Genomic DNA, 19,286 nt, shown 5'->3' with positions numbered 1-19,286 from the left:
CTGCTACATCTTTTCTCTCCCCGCCCTGCAACTGTGTTGTGCCGATGCGGATCGAGATAGAGCAATCCTACCATAACAAGATCCAAAAGCTTTCTTATTGCTAAGTGTAGTTGCAAGTCCAAACAATGTGTAGATGTCCCAAAAGGTTACCTTCATGGATGAAGCAACAACTATTACTACTGCATCGAAGGCCATTCAAGAGACAAAGGAAGGTTCAAGGGCAAGCTTGAATGAGGAAAATGCTATAGTTAGATAAGCAATCGAGAAAGTGAGGAACGGGTCAAGGTTGGTGATGGGTAAGTTAAAGGCCCCTGCAAAAGGTAATTACAATATGACTTCCTTTTGCCTATTTGACCCTTAGACTGGTTGTGACAAAAAGACAAGTTTGAAGTTTAAGGTTTTAGAAAGAAGCCAAGCTGGGCCCTGAGATTTCTTCCTTCGAGAGATGTTAGGGTTGTTGGCTTTGGATATGAGAGGGTCTACTGTGGTGATTCTTCAACTGAAATTTCAGTTCACTTAGAATACTCTAGGGTGAGTTCATCTTTTGAAAGGGGGGTTGGTTTATAGCTGAACAATAGATAGACGGTCAACATCCTCTGCTTCAGCATCTTCTTCTTCGGTGGTGTCTGCTCCCCATCTAAGGGGTTTGAAGGGTCAAAAATTATTTTCAAAGATCAAGTTTGCAATCTGTTGAACGATGGAGGTTGTACCACCGCCGACAAAGGGAGGGAGTGGGAGCCAGAACTGAAGACAGAGAACAATGCAAGAAGTATAAGAAGAGAGATTGTAGAGCACTAGTGGTGGGCAGGTTATGTTAGGCAATGGTCATCTAATGGTCAAGATTGCTTATGTTTTATCTAATGGTATACATTCGTCTGTTAGCATTCCTAATACCTTCGCTGTCTGCTAGCATTCCTCTATTTTTCCCCTTTTATATACCCAATTTTGCACCGTAACCCTTATTGGCTTGTTATGATAATAGCCTGTTAGGTGCTGTTTGATAACTCTTGGCGAAAACGCATGTGTTGTTATTTTATTCTATATGAACGCAAATATAATAGATATATTTATGACACATCTGATTATTTTTGTATTATCATGACACGATGCAATAACACCTCAAATGTGTTTTGTTTATTATTTTAAGTTTTAACAAGTGTTTGGTGATTTGTTTAATATTTTAATAAGTTGAAGGAACAAAGGGGCAAGCTATTCTCCTTTTATTCCCGATAAATCCACCCCAAGCCCATCCCTTTTTCATAACCCTCTCCAAGTCCACGACGAGTTCGTTCGCATTCCCTAGCAAGAAAACTTGACCCTGTCTCCGTTCCGTCTGGTTCGACTGTAGATCACTCTCTCTCGCTGGTATGTTTCTCCATCTCTCTCTCTCTCTATTTCTTATCTTGTCACTCATTTTGCTAACAAACTTACCCGCAAATTGAAGGATCGTTGCTCGGTTGGAGAAAAGGATAGCATATCAAAATTTCCGCATCTCTCACGCTCTCCCTGAAACGACATTGCTGTTGGTGGTTTTTTGAATCTCGATTGGAGAGTTATTCTTTTCTGTTGGTAATCTCTCTCTCTCTCGGGACTAAAAAACGAGAAAAGGGCTGTCTTGCAAGTCATAATCATTGAATAGATATGAAACCCTTTGCTGTTTCTTATTTATAAGTACTGACCTGCAACTTTGTAGAGAAAAATACTCAATTCTGTCTGAGGAACTGCATTTTTTTTTTTTTTTAAGTAGGGTTTAAGAGTTGCTTAGAAAATGGTAGATTGAACATCGAAGTCATCGTAGGAGATAGGAAAGCAAAAGACATGGTCTTTCTCATATACACAGATCCCTATGGAGTGCAGGAGGCATACCCAACATTGCTCCCTGAAACTCCTTTAATTTAGTTTGAAGGGTCCTTCATGTGGATCAGACCTGCACAAGGAAGGGGCTGTTAGCCCCATCAAACGAAGCCCAACCTTGGTTCAGCCAGGCCATTCCACCCCCCATCAATCTGCAGATTTCAGTCCAGATTTGGATATAGATTTAGTTTCCTTTTTGGGTCTTCTGGCCATCTCAGCAGCAGCCTTTCTGCGCATCGATTTCAGTTCCTGTGCAGCCCAGCTGGAGCCCCTAGAAGCTTCCTTTGGTAGCACAATGGAACCAGATGTCCAGCATCCCAATTACTGGGTTAGTTTCCATTCTTGGAACTCGAGTACAGCAGGCAACTTTCTCCATGGAGGGTATATTTTTCTCAGCACAAAAGAATATCCTAAAGTTCTTTACAGCTGTTCATTATTTATCTCCAATAGAAGGCTTCAACAGCTCCATCGACACAATTCTATGCAGCCCCAAAACCAGAAAACACTGTTCAGGAAGTTATGTTCACGTGAATAGTAACTCTCGCAAATCTGGTTCCCGAAAGATCTTTCAAGATTCATACAACCGTCATTTAGTTGGTGGAAAGTAACCTCAAGAACAAGATCTACCTATTTGTAAATAGGATAATTTCCTTTTTATTTTTCAGTTGTTTGTTTCTAATTTTTGTTGAGCTTGGTTAGCAAGTTAGACACAAATTAGGAAGTCCTATTTCAATCAATTAGTTTCCTTTTCAGTTATTGCTTTATGTCGAAGTTGTGTATGGCTATTTAAAGCCATTGATTATAATTGAAAAAAAAAAAAAAAGAGATTGAAGTTTATGAAAATTGAGTGTTTACCCATGGCTGAAATAGCTATTACCTTGAGGGGTGAGATGCCCATTCCCTAGCTCTTTCCCCCCCTTCTCAACCTCTCTATCAAATTGCTTCTTCTTCTTTTTTTGTCTATTTGTTTGTTTGTTTGCTTGTTTTATTTGCTGTTGCTGTAACCTGAATTTTTTATTTATTTTTCATTATTTGCTGTTGCTGTAACCTGATTTTCTGTGCAGCAGTGTTACTGCTATAAGATCCTGATTATTGAACCATTCGACCTCATCTTTTGAAGGCTTCATCGCTTTCATACCAGGGTCCTTCGACTCAAATTTGAAGACTACCCAAGGGCTGTAGCTGCTGCTACTGCAGAAGATCCATTAAGTTTCATTTTTCATTTCTTGAGCATAAATTTCCAACCAGCCATCAGTTGAGGGGCAGATTTTGAGATCCTGCCTGGAGTTAATATCACTTGTGATTCTAGTCTTACATTAGTCCTATTTTGTTTTCTTTAGAGTTCTGACTTTAGAGAGGAGTGCATAGGTCCAGAAGTTGGCTTTGTTTAGCTACTTGAATGTATATTTCTTCCATGAGTGGAGTGGTGCTGCTAGAAAACAAAAGAAAGAAGCAGTTTGCAAATGGAGGGAAGCAAGAAATTTTGGAATGAATAGATTATCTATGGCTGTTTCTACTGCAGTTCCAACTAGCTTCTACCTTTGTCCTCAGTTAAACAGCTCAGGTATCTGTTATGGGGTTGATGGAGAAAATGGTGGGTTATACTCTCACTTGTTTGTAATGCCACAGAAGTCTGATGGTTCTTTGTATCATGGAAGCTCTTGCCAAGTCACATAATGGAGATCTGCTTCTGCTTCTAACCATTCTTTCGAATCAATTGGCTCCTGTAAACAGTGTCTTGAGAGAATTGCATTGAGAATAGCTCAAACTAATATCATTTCCTAAAATAATTGATCTAGTTCTCTCTATTACAAAGATGAACAGAGGGAATCTAGGATTTCAGATTCTGTAACTTTAGCTCACGTTACTATATTATTCCCTTAATAAATCAATCAAGTTCTCTCTGTTACAAAGAATAATCCGTGTTATATAAGTTTATGTTCCAAAATGTAGACATCTATTTCTTTGGAGTTTGGACCACCCAAAGTCACCTGAACTATACTTGGGTAATCTAGATATATATTAGGCTCATTAGTTGGGACAGTTTGTCTAAATCCTTAAGATCAGACAAGACCTTCAAAAGACCTCAGACTTTGAAGGGAGGAAATGTGACTTTTTGTAATTCAACAATTCTGTTTTGTCATGGACAAATATTTTACATTTATGTATTTCCTTTAAGAGTAATGGTATGGTAAAAGACAATTTCATTAACAAAGTATTTCCTTATTTAAGTTGAATTTGACCATAGTGTCTTTGCTTTTAATCGCTTTGTGGTTTGGTCAAATTGCCAGATTCATAGACAAATCTGCTGGTCTCTTCAAGTTGCCCATCTTCATGGATCAAGCAGGGTTAACGACGGAAGAGGTTTGTGATCGCTTCTTGCTTATTAATTGTTGCTACTTGCTATTTCATGGATTCTGGTTGTTTTATTTGTAAAACTAGGCACATAATCTAAATTTTTCCTTATTGTGTTTCTGCTTCTGAATTTGAAATTTTAACTTAGTATTATGCTACTTGAATGTAGGCACGGTTGAGTGCCTTATTTTGGTATTTGAGTTTGGGCTTTTGTATGAGAAGGGACCCCTTTGTTAGGAAATGAGACAGATCTCTGGAACAATCACTAATGAAATTCATTGGATAAGAATCTGCAACAGTTTCGAGTAGAGCCTGATCCTTCCAAGGAAGCTCCTGAACAAAAGAATTGACAAAAAAAAAAAAAAAGATTCCCCTGAAACAAGCTATCATTCCCCTTTATACAGAGCTATGTAGCTATTCAATTCTCGAATCTTCCTAACAAACTCCCGCTTCTCATGGTAGTAACGTTAGTTTGTTGTAACGGCTGAACTATATGTGACGTTATGTTATAGCCGTTGTGCTTCACTTGCACCACTTCAAATAATAGCCATTGTCCACCCGATTCCTATCATTTCCTTGCCCTTAAGAACCTTGTCCTCAAGGATTGAATTATGGAAACCTACTATATAACACCGACCAGTCTTCTGTAATGGTTTTCGACTATTGCACCAAGACCTGACTTAACTTGATTATTCTGCTTAATCAGTCTGCGATCCAAGATTGCTATGGGCTCGACTAACAACTGCCCTTCCGAACCAATTTCTTGAAAGTTTAGTGGTTGGTACCACTAATGTAGGAGTTGATTACAAGTAATTAACCCCAACAATTATATCCCCAAACAAAACAACCCAAGAGTTTAAACTAACTTTAGAATAGCCAGAAATAACCCAAAGTAACAAGAGAATGTAACCCAGCAACAACCCCCACAAGATAAAAACCAATCAACACAAGAAAAGCAGCAAAGAGCCCAATCAGCTGGAGAGAAAATCTCCTACAATGGGAATAAAGAGAGAGAGGGGCGGTTGGATCTGCGTGGCTCTAATGGGGCTGTAGAGCTGGTTGAGTGTGGGGCCCAGGGAGGGTACAAAAACCCCCCAAGTTTGAAGAACTACTGGCTGGTTGTATAGTTATAAACTTTCTTGATTCTTGACCTTGGGCTAGAAGAGAGATCGCAGGCTTCAAAAGGGAGAACTCTTGAGAATCGACTCTGGTTCTGGGAAGTTTGGACAGATCTGAAGTTCTTATTCGTACCAGCAGTAGTAAGCATAAACAACAAGCAATAAACAATGAAATAAAGTAAACAATGTAACAAGAACCGAGAAAATTGTGGGTGGGGTGGCTATCTCGGCCAGGGCATCTCACCCACTGCCATCTCGGCTGTTTAGAATCAATTGACTACAATATTTGTTTATTCAAATTTAAGAATTGAGAGTACGTAAGCTCTTCTATATATAGAGGGCAGATTAGCAGTCATACCATAACTAGGAGTTAAGTAGGATTAGACCTTACATAATAGGAGTTGGACTCCAAATAGGGCTAGACTAGAACTCCAACATGGAGTAGGTAACTAACTAGTCATTCACTAATAGGGAAACCCAAATTGACTAACAACTGAAATAACAAAGGAAATAGACTCAAAACATGACTCTAACTAAACTAATGAGTTAAATCCCGTTTTCCTACTTTCTATCTATATTTTAGGCCCATTAAAGTGGCCTATTATAAAGAAAACCCATGGGATCAAAGGCCCAATACATACATAACTCAATCCAAGGTTTATTTGCAATAAAATAAATCCATTAAGTGACTTATCTACATCAACCACAGCTTGGCCGAGTTTTCTCTTTAGTACGGACACATGAAAGACATAATTGATTTTGAATGTGGTGGATGCTTCAAATGGTAAGCAACGGTTCCAATTTGTTCCTCCACTTGAAAGGGGTCATACAACCGAGCAGCCAGTTTGAAACTCCTACGCAGGGCCAGGGATGCTTGGCGATATGGCAGTGGACGTAGATAAACCCAATCTCCAATAGCAAACTACCTCTCTGAACGATGTTTGTCTGCAAAATGCTTCATTCTCTCTCGTGCTTTGTGCATGTTGTCTTTTAAGAGTTGAAGCATCAAAGAGCAATCTTGCAAGTAGGTATCCACTGCTGCAACCGTTGTTCGGGTGGAGGTAAAGCAGGAAGGGGGTCTGGTTTCTGATCATAAAGGGCCTCAAAAGGAGTCATGTTATTAGTTGATTGAAAGTTAGTGTTGTACCACTATTCTACAAGGGAAAGCCATCTAGTCTACTTATGTGGTCCTATCTCTTGTCATACAAAGAAGGTGTGTCTCAATGCATCTGTTAAGAAATTCAGTTTGCCTGTCCGATTGTGGATGGTATGCTGAACTGAGACACAATTGGGTCCCCTGGAGTTTGAACAATATAGTCCAAACTGACTCGTGAAAATCATGTCGCGGTCGTTGACAATTGTTGAAGGAAGAACATGCAATTTAAAGATGTTATCAAAATATGCAGTGGCCATTGAGGAGGCTGTATAGGGGTGAGTGAGGGCCACCAAATGATCGTACTTGGCAAGTTGATCCACCACCACCACTATAACTTTCTTTCCTTCTGATTTTGGAAGTCCAGTGATGAAATCCATTGGGATATCAGACGAAATTTTTTGAGGAATAGGTAGGGGTTGTAACAAACCTGGGTAAGCTATGTTTTCTCCTTTATTGCGTTTACAAGTATTGCATTCAGATATAAAGGAGTGAACATCTGCATTGAGATTTGGCCAGAAAAAAATTTGAGCTACTCTTTTTGCGGTGCCCCTGATTCCTTAATGGCCCACCTATGCTGCTAGAATGTAATGCTGATATAATAGTCTTCCTCAACGTTTGTGTTACCCACAACTAACTTCCTTTTGAATCGTAACATTCCATCCTGCCATTTGTAGTCTGTAGATGCATTATGATCAATGGACAGCTGAGTTATGATTTCTTGGACCTTATGGTCCTCTTCCCAACTTGCCTGGACCTCCTGGGATCTGAGCTAGATGGTTTTCAACCCATCTCATGGTGGAACTATACACTTTTGCAGTCCCGTATCTGCCATGGTTTTATAGAACTTCTGAACGTTAGTAAATGTTTCTTTGAGAGGTTATCCACTTATTCTTCCCTACTTATAAAAAAGGAAAAATCTGACTCTGTGGTGGTATCTTCACTGTTATTCCCAGTCTAAATAGGTTAAACTGAATGTAATCTGAGAAGGAAGAGAAATGGTGAAAGGGTGCAAGAAAAGAGAGAATACTGCCTTCACATGGCCACCATGAGAAAATCTTAGACAGGAAAAAAAAATTCTTTATTCTGTCACTTCCAAGAAGATTGTAGTTGTTTTGTAAGTATACATACTATTGTTTGAGAAAAAATAGAAATTCTTAAAACTGGAAATTTCCTAGCTGCTTTAGGACTTGTAGCTAAACTTTCTCTTAAAGAAAACAAACTTACGAAGGTGAGAACCCCTAAAAACATGACGTTTTGACTCAAGTTAGGATTCATTAAAAAATTAGATTTTCTAAAGGCAACTTTATCAGGTAACAACTCACCACAACAGTTAAAACCTTTTAGCTGTAACAAGCCGAACTCAAATAAAACAAAACCAGGCTTCATTTTAACTACTGATTGCATCAACTTTGATTGACATTTGTTCCATTGTTGAAGGTTCTCAAGAGGGACATTCCATGGGAGACTTATATGACGACTAAGCTGATCACAGGAACATGCCTTCAGCTTTTGAGGCGTTATGATAAAAGATCTGAGAGCTACCGAGCAACACTACTTGATGATGTAAGTAATATATGTTAACTCATTATTTGTCCATTGTAATTATCCATATTTTGACTTCTCTTCTGCAGATCACTTGTTTTCATGCTGAGCCTTCCATTCCTTTTTTAACGGGAATCACCTGCAGACTGATGGGGACTAGTGATGAATGGCTTGGAGTTATCATTTCTCCTCCATACACTTTCTCCTTCTGCTCTCTTTTTTCTTCTCTTTGATAAATAATCTTTTTATTTGATGGGCACCAACTATTTTTTTTGGGGGGTGGGGGGGGGAGGGGAGGGAGGATGAAGGTGGAATTCAGTCCAAGGACAAGGGTTTAATGTTCACAGGCTTTAGTGGATCAATTCCCTTGCTCAATTGGAAGTCCATAATAATTAATATGTGGTGTTCTCGTTCAATGCCAAATTTAACTGGCCAACAGATCCGGGGGCAAGTTTGAAGGAAACTGTTGCTTGCAGACTTGGTCAGTTGATATTTGTTGGGGACTGGTATTGTTACTTGGACAAGTTGCACTGTCAATCCTGATACATGAAGCCATAATAATAGTACGATATTGTCACAGCCCAAAGGGGGCAAACTAGAATAATACTGTTGCAAAAGAAACAACAGAGTGGATAGATAACATAGGCTACATTATTAGATACAGCCCAATATAAAGGTGTTCCTTATCAGCATTCTCTAGCTAGTTCATCTGCAAACATATTAGTGGATCTTGCTTTCCCTGGGAGAGAGATTGTCCTAGCTTCAATGTGTAACAAGGAATGGAACAGTAGCAATTAAAACAAGCTAATCAAGAAGAATGTCTTGATGCCTTTCTGATATTGAAGAATGAGGGCATCTGTGACAGGATGGTCCAGCTTACGTTCGGGTGTTTGTCAACATTTTGCGTGCCATAAACAAGCAAGAAACAGTGGAATATATTGTAGCTCTTGTTGATGAAATGCTCACAGGTAACTGAGGCAGTTCTTTAGCAGTCAAATTTCGTCTTACATTTTAGTTATTTGACATACTCTTGACTTCTCTTGGCAGCAAATCCAAAGCGGGCCAGACTATTCCATGACAAATCCCTCGCAGATGAAGATACTTATGAACCTTTCTTAAGTTAAGTACTTAGTCAAATTCCTCTGTATGAGTATTTATTTTTTCATCTGATATTCTTTTCATTTAATATCTGTAATTCGATTCTAGCACTTTGTTTATGTGAAACATTAAACTTTTGACATATCTTCTGACGAGTGACGATCATAATTTAGTATTATTTTTTCTACTGATTGAACTGTTGGCTGCCCTAGTTGCATCATTGACTGTCTTAATATTGCATATATGGATACCATTAAAGAGGAAATAATGCAAGACTGGTTTGGGTTGGTTTGGTCCAGATCTGAAGTTTGTGGTTCATAATTTGGTTCTATCGATTGGGTGATCAAGTTCAATGAACCAGCCTTATCTAGTCTTATCTTGGGATGATTTATGAATTTTTCTTTCTTTAATTTATTTATTAATCAGTTGTTACAATAAGTTTAGTAAGTTATTGAGTGATTAGGAAGCTTCCCTCCATATGGAAGTTCCTTTTTTGTTTTGGTCTTTATCTTTTCTTTGTTATTCTAATATAGTTGGCTTTGAAATAGGGATTTAATTCTATGTAACTGTTTGTTTTGCTTAAATAGTTGATCATGTTTAAGAAACTCCTACGGCTTGCGTATGGTTGTGTATGGAGTTGTTTTAGTTTAAATTAGTCTTTTTTTGGGGTATATGGAGAGGTTTTAGTTAAAATCTCTTCTTCTTCTTCTTCTTCTTCTTCTTCTTCTTCTTCTTCTTCTTCTTCTTCTTTTTTTTTTTTTTTTTTTTTTTTTTTACTTCTATCAATATATTGTAAAGGCTAAGTGGCACCACAATCTTGATTAATGGAATGGATTAGTTTAGCTTGGTTAGTGAGGTTGTTGCCTCCTATATTTCCTCTGCCCCTTCTCTCTTCCCCATGTTTCTCTCGTCTTTCTTCTCTCTCCTCCACAATTTCTCTTCTTTCTTCTCCCCCTTCTGTTCTTCTTTCTCTTCCCCCCGACAATTTGAGGTTTTCTCTCCTCCTCTCCCTCTGCGACACCTCTCTCTTCTCTCTGTTCTTCATATTTGTGGCATATGTACCAGCAGGGTTATGTCTCTTTCTTATGCCCATCACCAGCAGATCTTCTCTTTGATTGGCTTCAATTTGGTATCAAAGCCGAACATGAGACTGCATCGTTGAGGTTGATCCATAGTATTCACACTGCTTGATTATGGATGAAATCCATATGAAACTTCGTGATCTCCAAATGGGGCATTTTTTTATTTTGGAAAGGTTGTCGAAGAATTGTTGATAATATTGACTAAGTGCCAAGCATGATAGAAGCTTCATATGACAGATCAGAGGTTCTAGAAAAGGTGGACAGTGAAAGTGACAATTAAGATGAAGTAAATGGTCCGATCATGATTGAAGCTAAGGAATTGATTGATGGTCTGATTGCAGATGTGATTCCACACCTTCAAGTTAGGGAGAGTATAAGCATAGCTCAAGCAGTACCAGCGTAGGAGGAGAAAACTAGTCCCAAAACTAGACCTGGTTCTGGTTCTAGTAAGCCCACAACCTGCACTTGTGGATGTTTTTCTGGAGTGAATGAATATTTGAGGGCCTCACTTGATATGTGTGGAGAGGAGATTATCTTGAAGATTTCTGGCTGGAATATTTTAGTTTCTATTTTGTAAGATTTAGTTGCAATTAGATATTTTTAAAGAGGAGAAGAAAAAGAGGGAGAGAGAGTTACCTGCGATTGTGGAGCAAAGGGAGTCCCAATCAATAAGATTGGGGCTGCCCTCCTTCATTCATTAAATATAATAGCTATTACAAGTCCTAGGAATAGGAAAGAACAAAATAGAACAAAATAGAACAAAATAGAAAACTAATACTAATTGCTAACTTCTAATTGTACTCAGTCGGTCAGTCCTAATAGGATTAGGAAAACCCAAGCGACTGTATTCAGTCCTCTAATAGGACTAGGAAACCCAAGGGAGGAGTCTGCGACTGTTGACTTGCGCTAGACTCCTCTTTTCTCGTGATAGACTTCTAACACTCCCCCTCAAGCTGGAGCATAGATGTTAATCATGCCCAACTTGTTACAATATAGTCCACTTTAACACTCCCCAAAGACTTAGTGAAAACATCTGCAAGTTCTGTGCAAACATAACTTGTAGAAATAACTCCTTGCTGTAGATTTTCCCAAACAAAGTGACAGTTTGTAGAATATTGGATTTGTCACAATATGGATCGCAACTTGGTTATCACACCATAACTGCATAGAAGAAGTGCACTTAAACTCAAGTTTTGTCAACAACTGCTTCACTCACATCAACTCACAAGTGACATGAGACCTAGCCACAACAGCCTGCTTCTTGCTCTTCCAAGACATAAGATTACCATTACCCCCAACAAATGTATAGTACCCAGTAATTGGTCACCTATCAACAGGAGATCCAACCCAATCAGCATCACAAAAACACTCCATGCAGTCATGTCCATGATCAGAGTATGACAGACCACGACCTGGGGCTTTCTTGAGATATATCAAAATATGAATGACAACATCCTAGTTTGACATGTTTGGAGTCGAAAGAAACTAACTCACGACACTAACAGGGAAGGCAATGTCAGGCCTAGTCATCGTAAAATAATTAAGCGTTTTCCTACCAATTGTCGGTACTTCTTAGGATCATCTAAAAAATCACACAATTGATTGATCGATCTTATGCAACTGATGAATCGTTGGATACAATTCCACCAGAACACCAATAAATGAAGGATTAATCTCAAATCCAAAAACTCTAAATGGGGCAGAATTTGGGTTACCTGTGGTTGGGGCTGTAATGCTTCAATGGAACTGAAATTTGGACAGTATGTCCTAGATATGTTGCATAAGAAAACCTCCAAAGGGTTTTTCAAACAGAGACAAGAGTACAGAAATATGACCAAAATCAATTTTGGCAGAAAGCCAAAACCCTGACAGCTTTGGTTGATGCTTCCAATCCTTCAATCTTCAAACCAAAAACCCAACCAGCAATCGCTCTGAGTCAATTCTTCACCATATGATTGATCACAATCAATCAGTCCTTCATTCAAAAATTCAGCAAAGTAGGGGATGAAACCACCCCCATCTAAAAAATCGAGGATCCTTTGAGAAGAACCTTTAAAAACCTTAGTTGGAGAAGAGAGGTCGTTACCGATGTGGAAGAAATGAACTTTGATCGATTCTAAAGAGAGGAGAAGAGAAGATAAGAGAAAAGAAGAGAAGTCCCAATCAGTAAGATTGGGGCTGCCCTCCTTCATTCATTAAATAGAACAGCTATTACAAGTCATACTAGGAATAGGAAAGAAAAGAATAGAACAAAATAGGAAACTAATACTAATTACCAACTTCTAACTGTACTCAGTCCTAATAGGACTAGGAAAACCCAAAGAGAGGATTTTACGACTTGCTTTAGACGCCTCCTTTCTCGTGATAGACTTCTAACAATATTCTTTCTAAAAGAGTCGACTTATTTTGCAAAGGAGGCACAACTTCCCATAAATTGAGTTTTTGAGCAATTGGATTATCCCTTCTTTTGGTCAGTTGTGGTGAGGCTGTCCTTGGACTGTGGTGAAGCAGCTCCAGCCCTTGGTGGTGATTCTAATCCCGCAGGCTTTGGTGATGATTTCAAAGTCATATACTTCCTTTTTTTTTTCCCTTCATCTTCTCAAGTTCCAGCAAGCATATTAGGTCTTGCGTGGGTGTCTTGTATTGGATGATTAGTTATTTGATTACCCTCAGTTCAGGTTCTGCTTTTACCAATTATTTAATCACTGTGACATACTTGCCTGAAATTAAATCTGGTCCTATTCTTACTGCTACTAATGAGTTTCTGGAAATTTTATTCATGATCTGATTGTTATTTTTCATCTACTGTTTGGTAGATCTGGAGAGATCTTAGTTAGAAATCTTCTCAAAATGTTTTTGAGTCGATTGGATTCTATTTGAGAGAGTTCACTCAATCAAAAGCAGAACTCTCCTCTGCTGTACATGTTTCCATTGTGAGGTTGAAGAAAGGGTCTTCTTTGAAATAGCAATTTAAGACCCAATTTCTATTATTTACAAGTAAGCCCTCTTTCCTTGAGTTGAATTCCATCATTCCATTCTTCTATCTGAATTCCAGAAAAGACCCTCTTTCAAATTTAAGGGAAAAGGAAGCATGCACCGCCCTTGTACATATTCCTTTATACCCTTTTCACATAATAAACAATGGGTTCTACACACTTCTATGCTAACCATGTGGGCCGCATGTGGACCCGATATGGGTACTATTTTCCATCTCCTCGTTGGTATAGCATGTAGATTCCTTCTTACACTGCCCTTGTAGCCTTTTAGGAAACCCTCCCCCAAAATTTAGTTACCAGTTAGTCCTAACTCCTATTTTCTTTACCAAACAAGGTCCTAGACTTCTCATAATTTACAGAATTGCCACTGTCCACATTATTTTGAGTTTCTTTCACTTTGGTGGGCCTATAGCGACTCAAAGGCAGGGTTTTGGGAGCCTGTGTTTCATTCGATAGTCTTGAGGCAGTTGTTCTCTTTAAAACTGTTTTCTCGGTTTTTTTGGTACTCTTTTGGTTCAATCTCTGTCCTCTTTTTCTTTCTTCTTTCTAGTCGGTTTCTGATGCGGATCTGAGATTCAAGAACCCTAATTTAGGATCGCTATGGGCCCACAATTAACAAATAAATCAGTTTCAAAGGAAGCAATGATGCTTTTATAAATTCAGGAACAACTCAAGACCTTGAAAGTGAAGGGAATGAATAATGGGGTCAAATTGCAATTAAATTTGAAAGTGGAGGGGGTATTCTAGAATTACCAAAGGGGAAGAAAATAGAACACAACTTTTAGAAAAGAGGGGTTTAATCGTAATAACAGAGAAGTTGGACCTTTAGAATCAAATAGGAGATAACCCTTCTTATTCTTCATGACTTCAACAGAACCGGCAGAAGACCTATGTACGAGTAAGAGATCTTACTCAGTTTGTTCTTCATGAAATTTCATGCACCAATTCTTAGGACGTAATGCTATTAGAAATACCCAATAGCAGACCTAATAATCAGGTAATAGGTTCAGATTAATTGATTGGAGCAGATATGGGTGATGGTTCACAAACCAGATCTGGTTGTGGCTTTGATTCTCACTGTAGGAGTATCAACAGGAGCCAAGATGCAAGGGTTTCAGTCGCCCTAAGGTGAGGATTCAGGCTTCCACATTTGAGATTGAAAGGAGGAGTATCGTGAGAGATCTAGTTTTCTTTTGATGTTGTTGAAGTATCACTAAAACAGAGTAAAAGCAGCAGGAGCAGAATTCAAAAGAAAAGGAAAATTAAAAGGAGAACTAAAGAGATAAGAGAAGACAGACTTTACCTGAGATGGAGAGGGAATATCAGTTAAGGAAAGAGAGATGCTCACAGCCCATGGCAGCCTTCAATTTCAACTCAAAAAACTTTTCATTCCAATCTAAAACTTTATCATTGGGTGGAGTCAAATATATAAAGGAAACAACTTCTAATTCTATCATGAAACTGAAAAATAGAGTTTGACTCAATTTTGGACTCAAAACTGAAACAAATTCTGATGCCAACTCTATCTATGACTCTAACAAAGAATAAAATAAGAAAAATAAAATTACAAAATTAACTCAAGAAGATAAATCGTAATTCCTACGCATAGCAACATCAATTTCCCTATGATCAGTGTAATTGCACTATATTGCTACTTCTAATCAGATATCAGAGCAACTAATTCCTTTATGTTTTATATTTTTTGTCCCTTGTCTTAATGCATTATTTATTCATCCAAAGAAAATTTCTTTATGTTTGAATTTAGGAAAAACTAATTAAAACCATTTTTCTCTCTACCTTTTCTTTTTCCCCAGATTGCTCTGGAGGGATAACTGGTTTATGCAAGAGAAGAGCTGTAAGATATTATCTCTGATTGTAAGGTACTTAAAATTCTTAATCGCTCTAGTGTTAGATTTAAAATTCTTCTCAATACTAAGCAATAAGGAATACCTTCTTATAATTCATTTTGGATATTTATGTTTTATTTTGTGGAATAGTGCTAGACCAAAAACTCAAAATGTTCTTTATGAAAATGGAGGAGCCTCAAATTCAAAGAGCAAGCTTAATTCTATTGATGATGTTTTGAAAGGATTGGTGGAATGGCTATGTGCACAGGTTAGTATGTTTCTCTTGACTGTATGTGTCTGCCCAGCTGGCTCAAACTTTCAGTTGTCATAAATTCTTCAAGAATCCTTCTGCGAAGCGAGTTTCTGTCCCTTGTTGATTCAGCTTGTCACCTCTAAGGCTTCACATTTCTATTTCCAAATTGTAAATGAAAAGATTAAACACCTCTGAACATATGTCGATGTTTTTGATGTGTTGAAAGGATATATATTGTTTGATTTGTTTTAACTCACTGATGATCTTTGTAGGACTTCGGGGATATATTTGTGTTTTCCTTTATTTTCTTTATGCCTTTCTTTGAATAATGTTCAAAAAGGAGATTATAATTGTTATGATTCCAGAATCCTGTAATCAAACCAAGGAAAGAAGGAGAAGAGAAGAAGAAAAGAAGAAGAGAGAATAGAGGAGAAAGTCACAAGCAGTCCCAAAGTGTGGGAAACTAACCTGCGGCTCAGACCAGAATAGTCTGCCGCAGGTTAGTCCATATATATATTATTCCAGCAATTAAACAGGGACAGGAATACCCCTGTACTCTGTGCTGAACATAACCAGTACATAAGAGAGATCGAATGGACCAAAATACCCCTAAACAATAATAAATTTAAACTTGAACCTTCCACTTAATCTTGAACACAAACAATTCTGAAAAAAATATTTAAAATCAATTTGGGAACTGGTCTTGTATATGGGCCTGCACATAGCATTGCCATTTAGGGGACACAAAAAAGGTAACTGTTTTTTAATCTAAAACATGAAGATGCAATAATTATATCATTCACTGCTGGTTCATTTTTAGAGAATCACTCATCAAATCATGTGTGCCTCCACCGCAAGTGATGTTTCCCATTATGTTTTAGAAGATAAGAGTATTCAGTTTTTTCTTCAGAAACCTGACTCTTCTGGAATCAGAGTTACTCGTAAAGTCTCACAAACATGTTGCAGATTATTTGAAGTGGAGAGCAGGAGTTTTTCACTCAATTTTTTGGGTTACAGCTTCGTTGAGTTGGATTGAAAATTTTGAGATTTTATTGAGTAAAACAATGGAAGTTGAGTAGTTCAATTCGATAGATGGGTTTGGACATTGTGTTCATGACAATGGGTAGCAGCTTTTTTAAATTGTTTTTGTCATCATATTTTAAGGGAAATGAATGATAAGGCAGATATATTTCTAAGTACTTCAGAAATTTGTTGGGTCTTGGGTGACTTATTTTTCCTTTTCTTCATTCTTCTTCATCAATAAATTCAACTAGTTTATCAATGAGCAGAGTGTCCCCCTTCTTTTATTAAGATTGTCCAATAAAATATATTAGTAAAACAAAAGCAGGTGAGATGCCCAACCAAATAGTGGCATCTTATCAGAGGTACAGATTACAAGGAAAAGATATATTACATCTGACTTCCTGATTATCAAATTCTCAATTCATAGAACGGTCTACCCATCTCATCCCTCTTCAATCTGCACAATGATAACCCCAGAAGAAATATGAATATTAAACACTTTGGCCAGCACCAGGTCTAGAGGAAGCATGCCCCCACCCCCCAAAAAAATGATTGTTGGTGCCAACACATAACAGTAGGAAATTATTCCAATAGCTTCTAGCACATTTCTAGGTTGTGATAAGAGAAAGTACATACTTAGGACAGGTCCATTTCTGATCATATTTCCTAGGGATTGCCTTTACTGTGATAACATTCTTAGTTGGGTATGATAGTTTGGTTTGACGATACATCTCTTTCACTTTTTTGTTTGATGTTTCACCTTTTCATATGCAGCTGAAGAAGCCTTCCCATCCTACTCGTGGCGTCCAAACTGCTCTCAGTTGCCTAGCAACATTGCTGAAGGAACCATTGGTCAGATCTTATTTTGTTCAAGCAGATGGGGTTAAGCTCCTTGTTCCGTTGATTTCTCCAGCATCAACTCAGCAATCTATCCAGGTGATCTAGTGTTAGTTTTATTTTCCTTATCAATAATTTGGATGGATAGAGGGCGGACCTTGGTGCAATGGTAAGGTTGCTTTGCATCCGGAACAAAATGACAATCTACTTCAGGATGCTTCTTCCTCTCATGAAATACTAGATTATTAGCGATGTAAGTGGCCGTTTGGTTATCAAAAAACATCTCCATTGGTTTGTCGACTGAATAACAAATCTCCTGAACAAAAGACTGAAGCCACATCAACTTTGTTGCAGTGTGAGCCATTATTTGATACTGTTTGTTTCTTACTCCTCCACATAACAAAATTACCACCCAAGTAAAATAAGATGTACTAGAATGTTGCTCACCATCATCATTAGCCCAATCAACACCAAAATAACCAGCAATATTAGTATGACCTATGGTTCAAGGTTTCCACTGATACTGTCGAAATTTTCCACATTTCGACGGTATCCCAAGACTCCGATACCATATAGCCTCTGACTCAGGTTTCAACATGTTTCGATGAAAATTCCCACATTTTGGTCAAAATGTGGGAAATTTCGACTGAACTAGTTGGTTGGGTCGAACCAATCCCCTATATAAAATGAAAAATTCGACCCTCTCCCCTTATTTTTTCTCTATGAAGTGGGAAACTTGGGGAAACACTTAAGATTTCCCCCTTGTGCCCAAAAAACTTCAATCTAAGCTTGGATCTTGCAAAATCTACGTAAGGAAGGCAGCTTGGACAAAAAGGTAAGCCCATCTTCTCGAATTATTATTATTATTATTATTTTTAATATATAGAATATAGTTTTAAATATAGTAGAATGATGTAAATTTTTTTGTATGTTAGTTGAGTGTTGAGTCACTCGACTGTTGAGAGATAACTCAATATGATGTAATATATTATTTATTTTGGATCCTTTGTATTATGTATTATGTACTTATGTAGATTGTAGACCATATATAGTGTAGACTATGTACTTATGTAGTATAGTTTCAGACTTTCAACCAACAACTCAACAACATCAACGTACATTTTACCAAACTTTTGGTTCACCCCACAAGAGCACATTTATGTGTGAAATCTAGAGTAGTAAATCATGCATTTTACATATTTAGAATGGAGCTACCTTGGGTTTTACTCTTTTTTTGCAGGTTTTATACTTTCAATGCCTTAAGGACTATCGGATGCTATATCTCCAATTTTACACGTAAAAATGTCTTATTTCTTTTCATGGTTGCGAAGAGGACGAAATTCTGAGCAAGATGGACGTGTTCAATTAAAAGTACACATTCGTTTAGTCAACCGTACAAGTGATTATTCTTTTCAGGCAAGAAAAAGTATAATGGATCAGAACTGAACCGAGATGCAGAACCAGCCAGTCTGCAGTTGTCCCAAGGGTATAAGGAATATTCCAAATGCCAACAAGGATCAATGGACCACATCCTTGAGTGATTGAAGATTCGTTTTTGGTAACAACTACCTAGCGTAGTTGGTGAGTTGTGGTGTGCAAAATCTCTTCCTTATTAGGAGGTCTCAAGTTCAAACCTCTTAGCTGCTATTTTGTTGAGGTTTTTTTTAGAATATTTTCTCTCTCCTACTCATCACTCAAAGGAGGTCAGCCAAGATAGTTGTACGCAAGTTTGAAGAAGAGAGAAAATAAAGATAAAAAATAGGAAAGAAGAAAAAAAAGAAAAGAAAAGACAAGGGCATGGATGGAATTTCCCATTTAAAATAGAATATTGTCCAAATCCAAGTAAGGAAAATCGGCCAAGGGGGGTTTCTTGTGCAAGAAGAGAGAAAAAAGAGAAAAAATAGGGAAAAAAAGGCAAGAAAATCGTGGGAGACCTCTCCACACGTTTTCTCTCTTCTCTCTCCTCCACCTCACCACAAAATCGTCCAAGGGGATCCACCCTTGGACGTCCTTCTCTCTCTCCTATTCCCTATAAAAGGGAGTCCACAAAACTCTAAAAAATTGTCCCTCTCTTCCTCTCTTCCTCTCTAATTCATTCTTCTTCTAGGGTTTTTTTTTTTTTTTT

At 37.9% G+C, this 19,286-nt stretch overlaps 1 protein-coding gene across 1 annotated transcript in view; it reads left to right on the top strand.

Moving 5' to 3' along the window:
- The first annotated feature begins 1,215 nt into the window (after positions 1 to 1,215).
- Positions 1,216 to 19,286, top strand: part of LOC122087703 (V-type proton ATPase subunit H) — a 43,808-nt gene continuing 25,737 nt past the window's right edge. The window contains exons 1-9 of the mRNA XM_042656906.1: positions 1,216 to 1,365; positions 1,445 to 1,569; positions 4,146 to 4,218; positions 7,921 to 8,046; positions 8,891 to 8,993; positions 9,073 to 9,145; positions 15,016 to 15,081; positions 15,199 to 15,316; positions 17,099 to 17,260. Coding sequence (XP_042512840.1) covers positions 4,189 to 4,218; positions 7,921 to 8,046; positions 8,891 to 8,993; positions 9,073 to 9,145; positions 15,016 to 15,081; positions 15,199 to 15,316; positions 17,099 to 17,260 — 678 coding nt within the window. The 5' untranslated portion in view covers positions 1,216 to 1,365; positions 1,445 to 1,569; positions 4,146 to 4,188. The remainder of the gene's footprint in view (positions 1,366 to 1,444; positions 1,570 to 4,145; positions 4,219 to 7,920; positions 8,047 to 8,890; positions 8,994 to 9,072; positions 9,146 to 15,015; positions 15,082 to 15,198; positions 15,317 to 17,098; positions 17,261 to 19,286) is intronic.

This window comes from Macadamia integrifolia, chromosome 8 (genome assembly GCF_013358625.1).
Source record: "Macadamia integrifolia cultivar HAES 741 chromosome 8, SCU_Mint_v3, whole genome shotgun sequence".
In the NCBI taxonomy this organism is placed as follows: Eukaryota; Viridiplantae; Streptophyta; class Magnoliopsida; order Proteales; family Proteaceae; genus Macadamia; species Macadamia integrifolia.
This window is presented reverse-complemented; position numbering and strand designations above follow the sequence as displayed.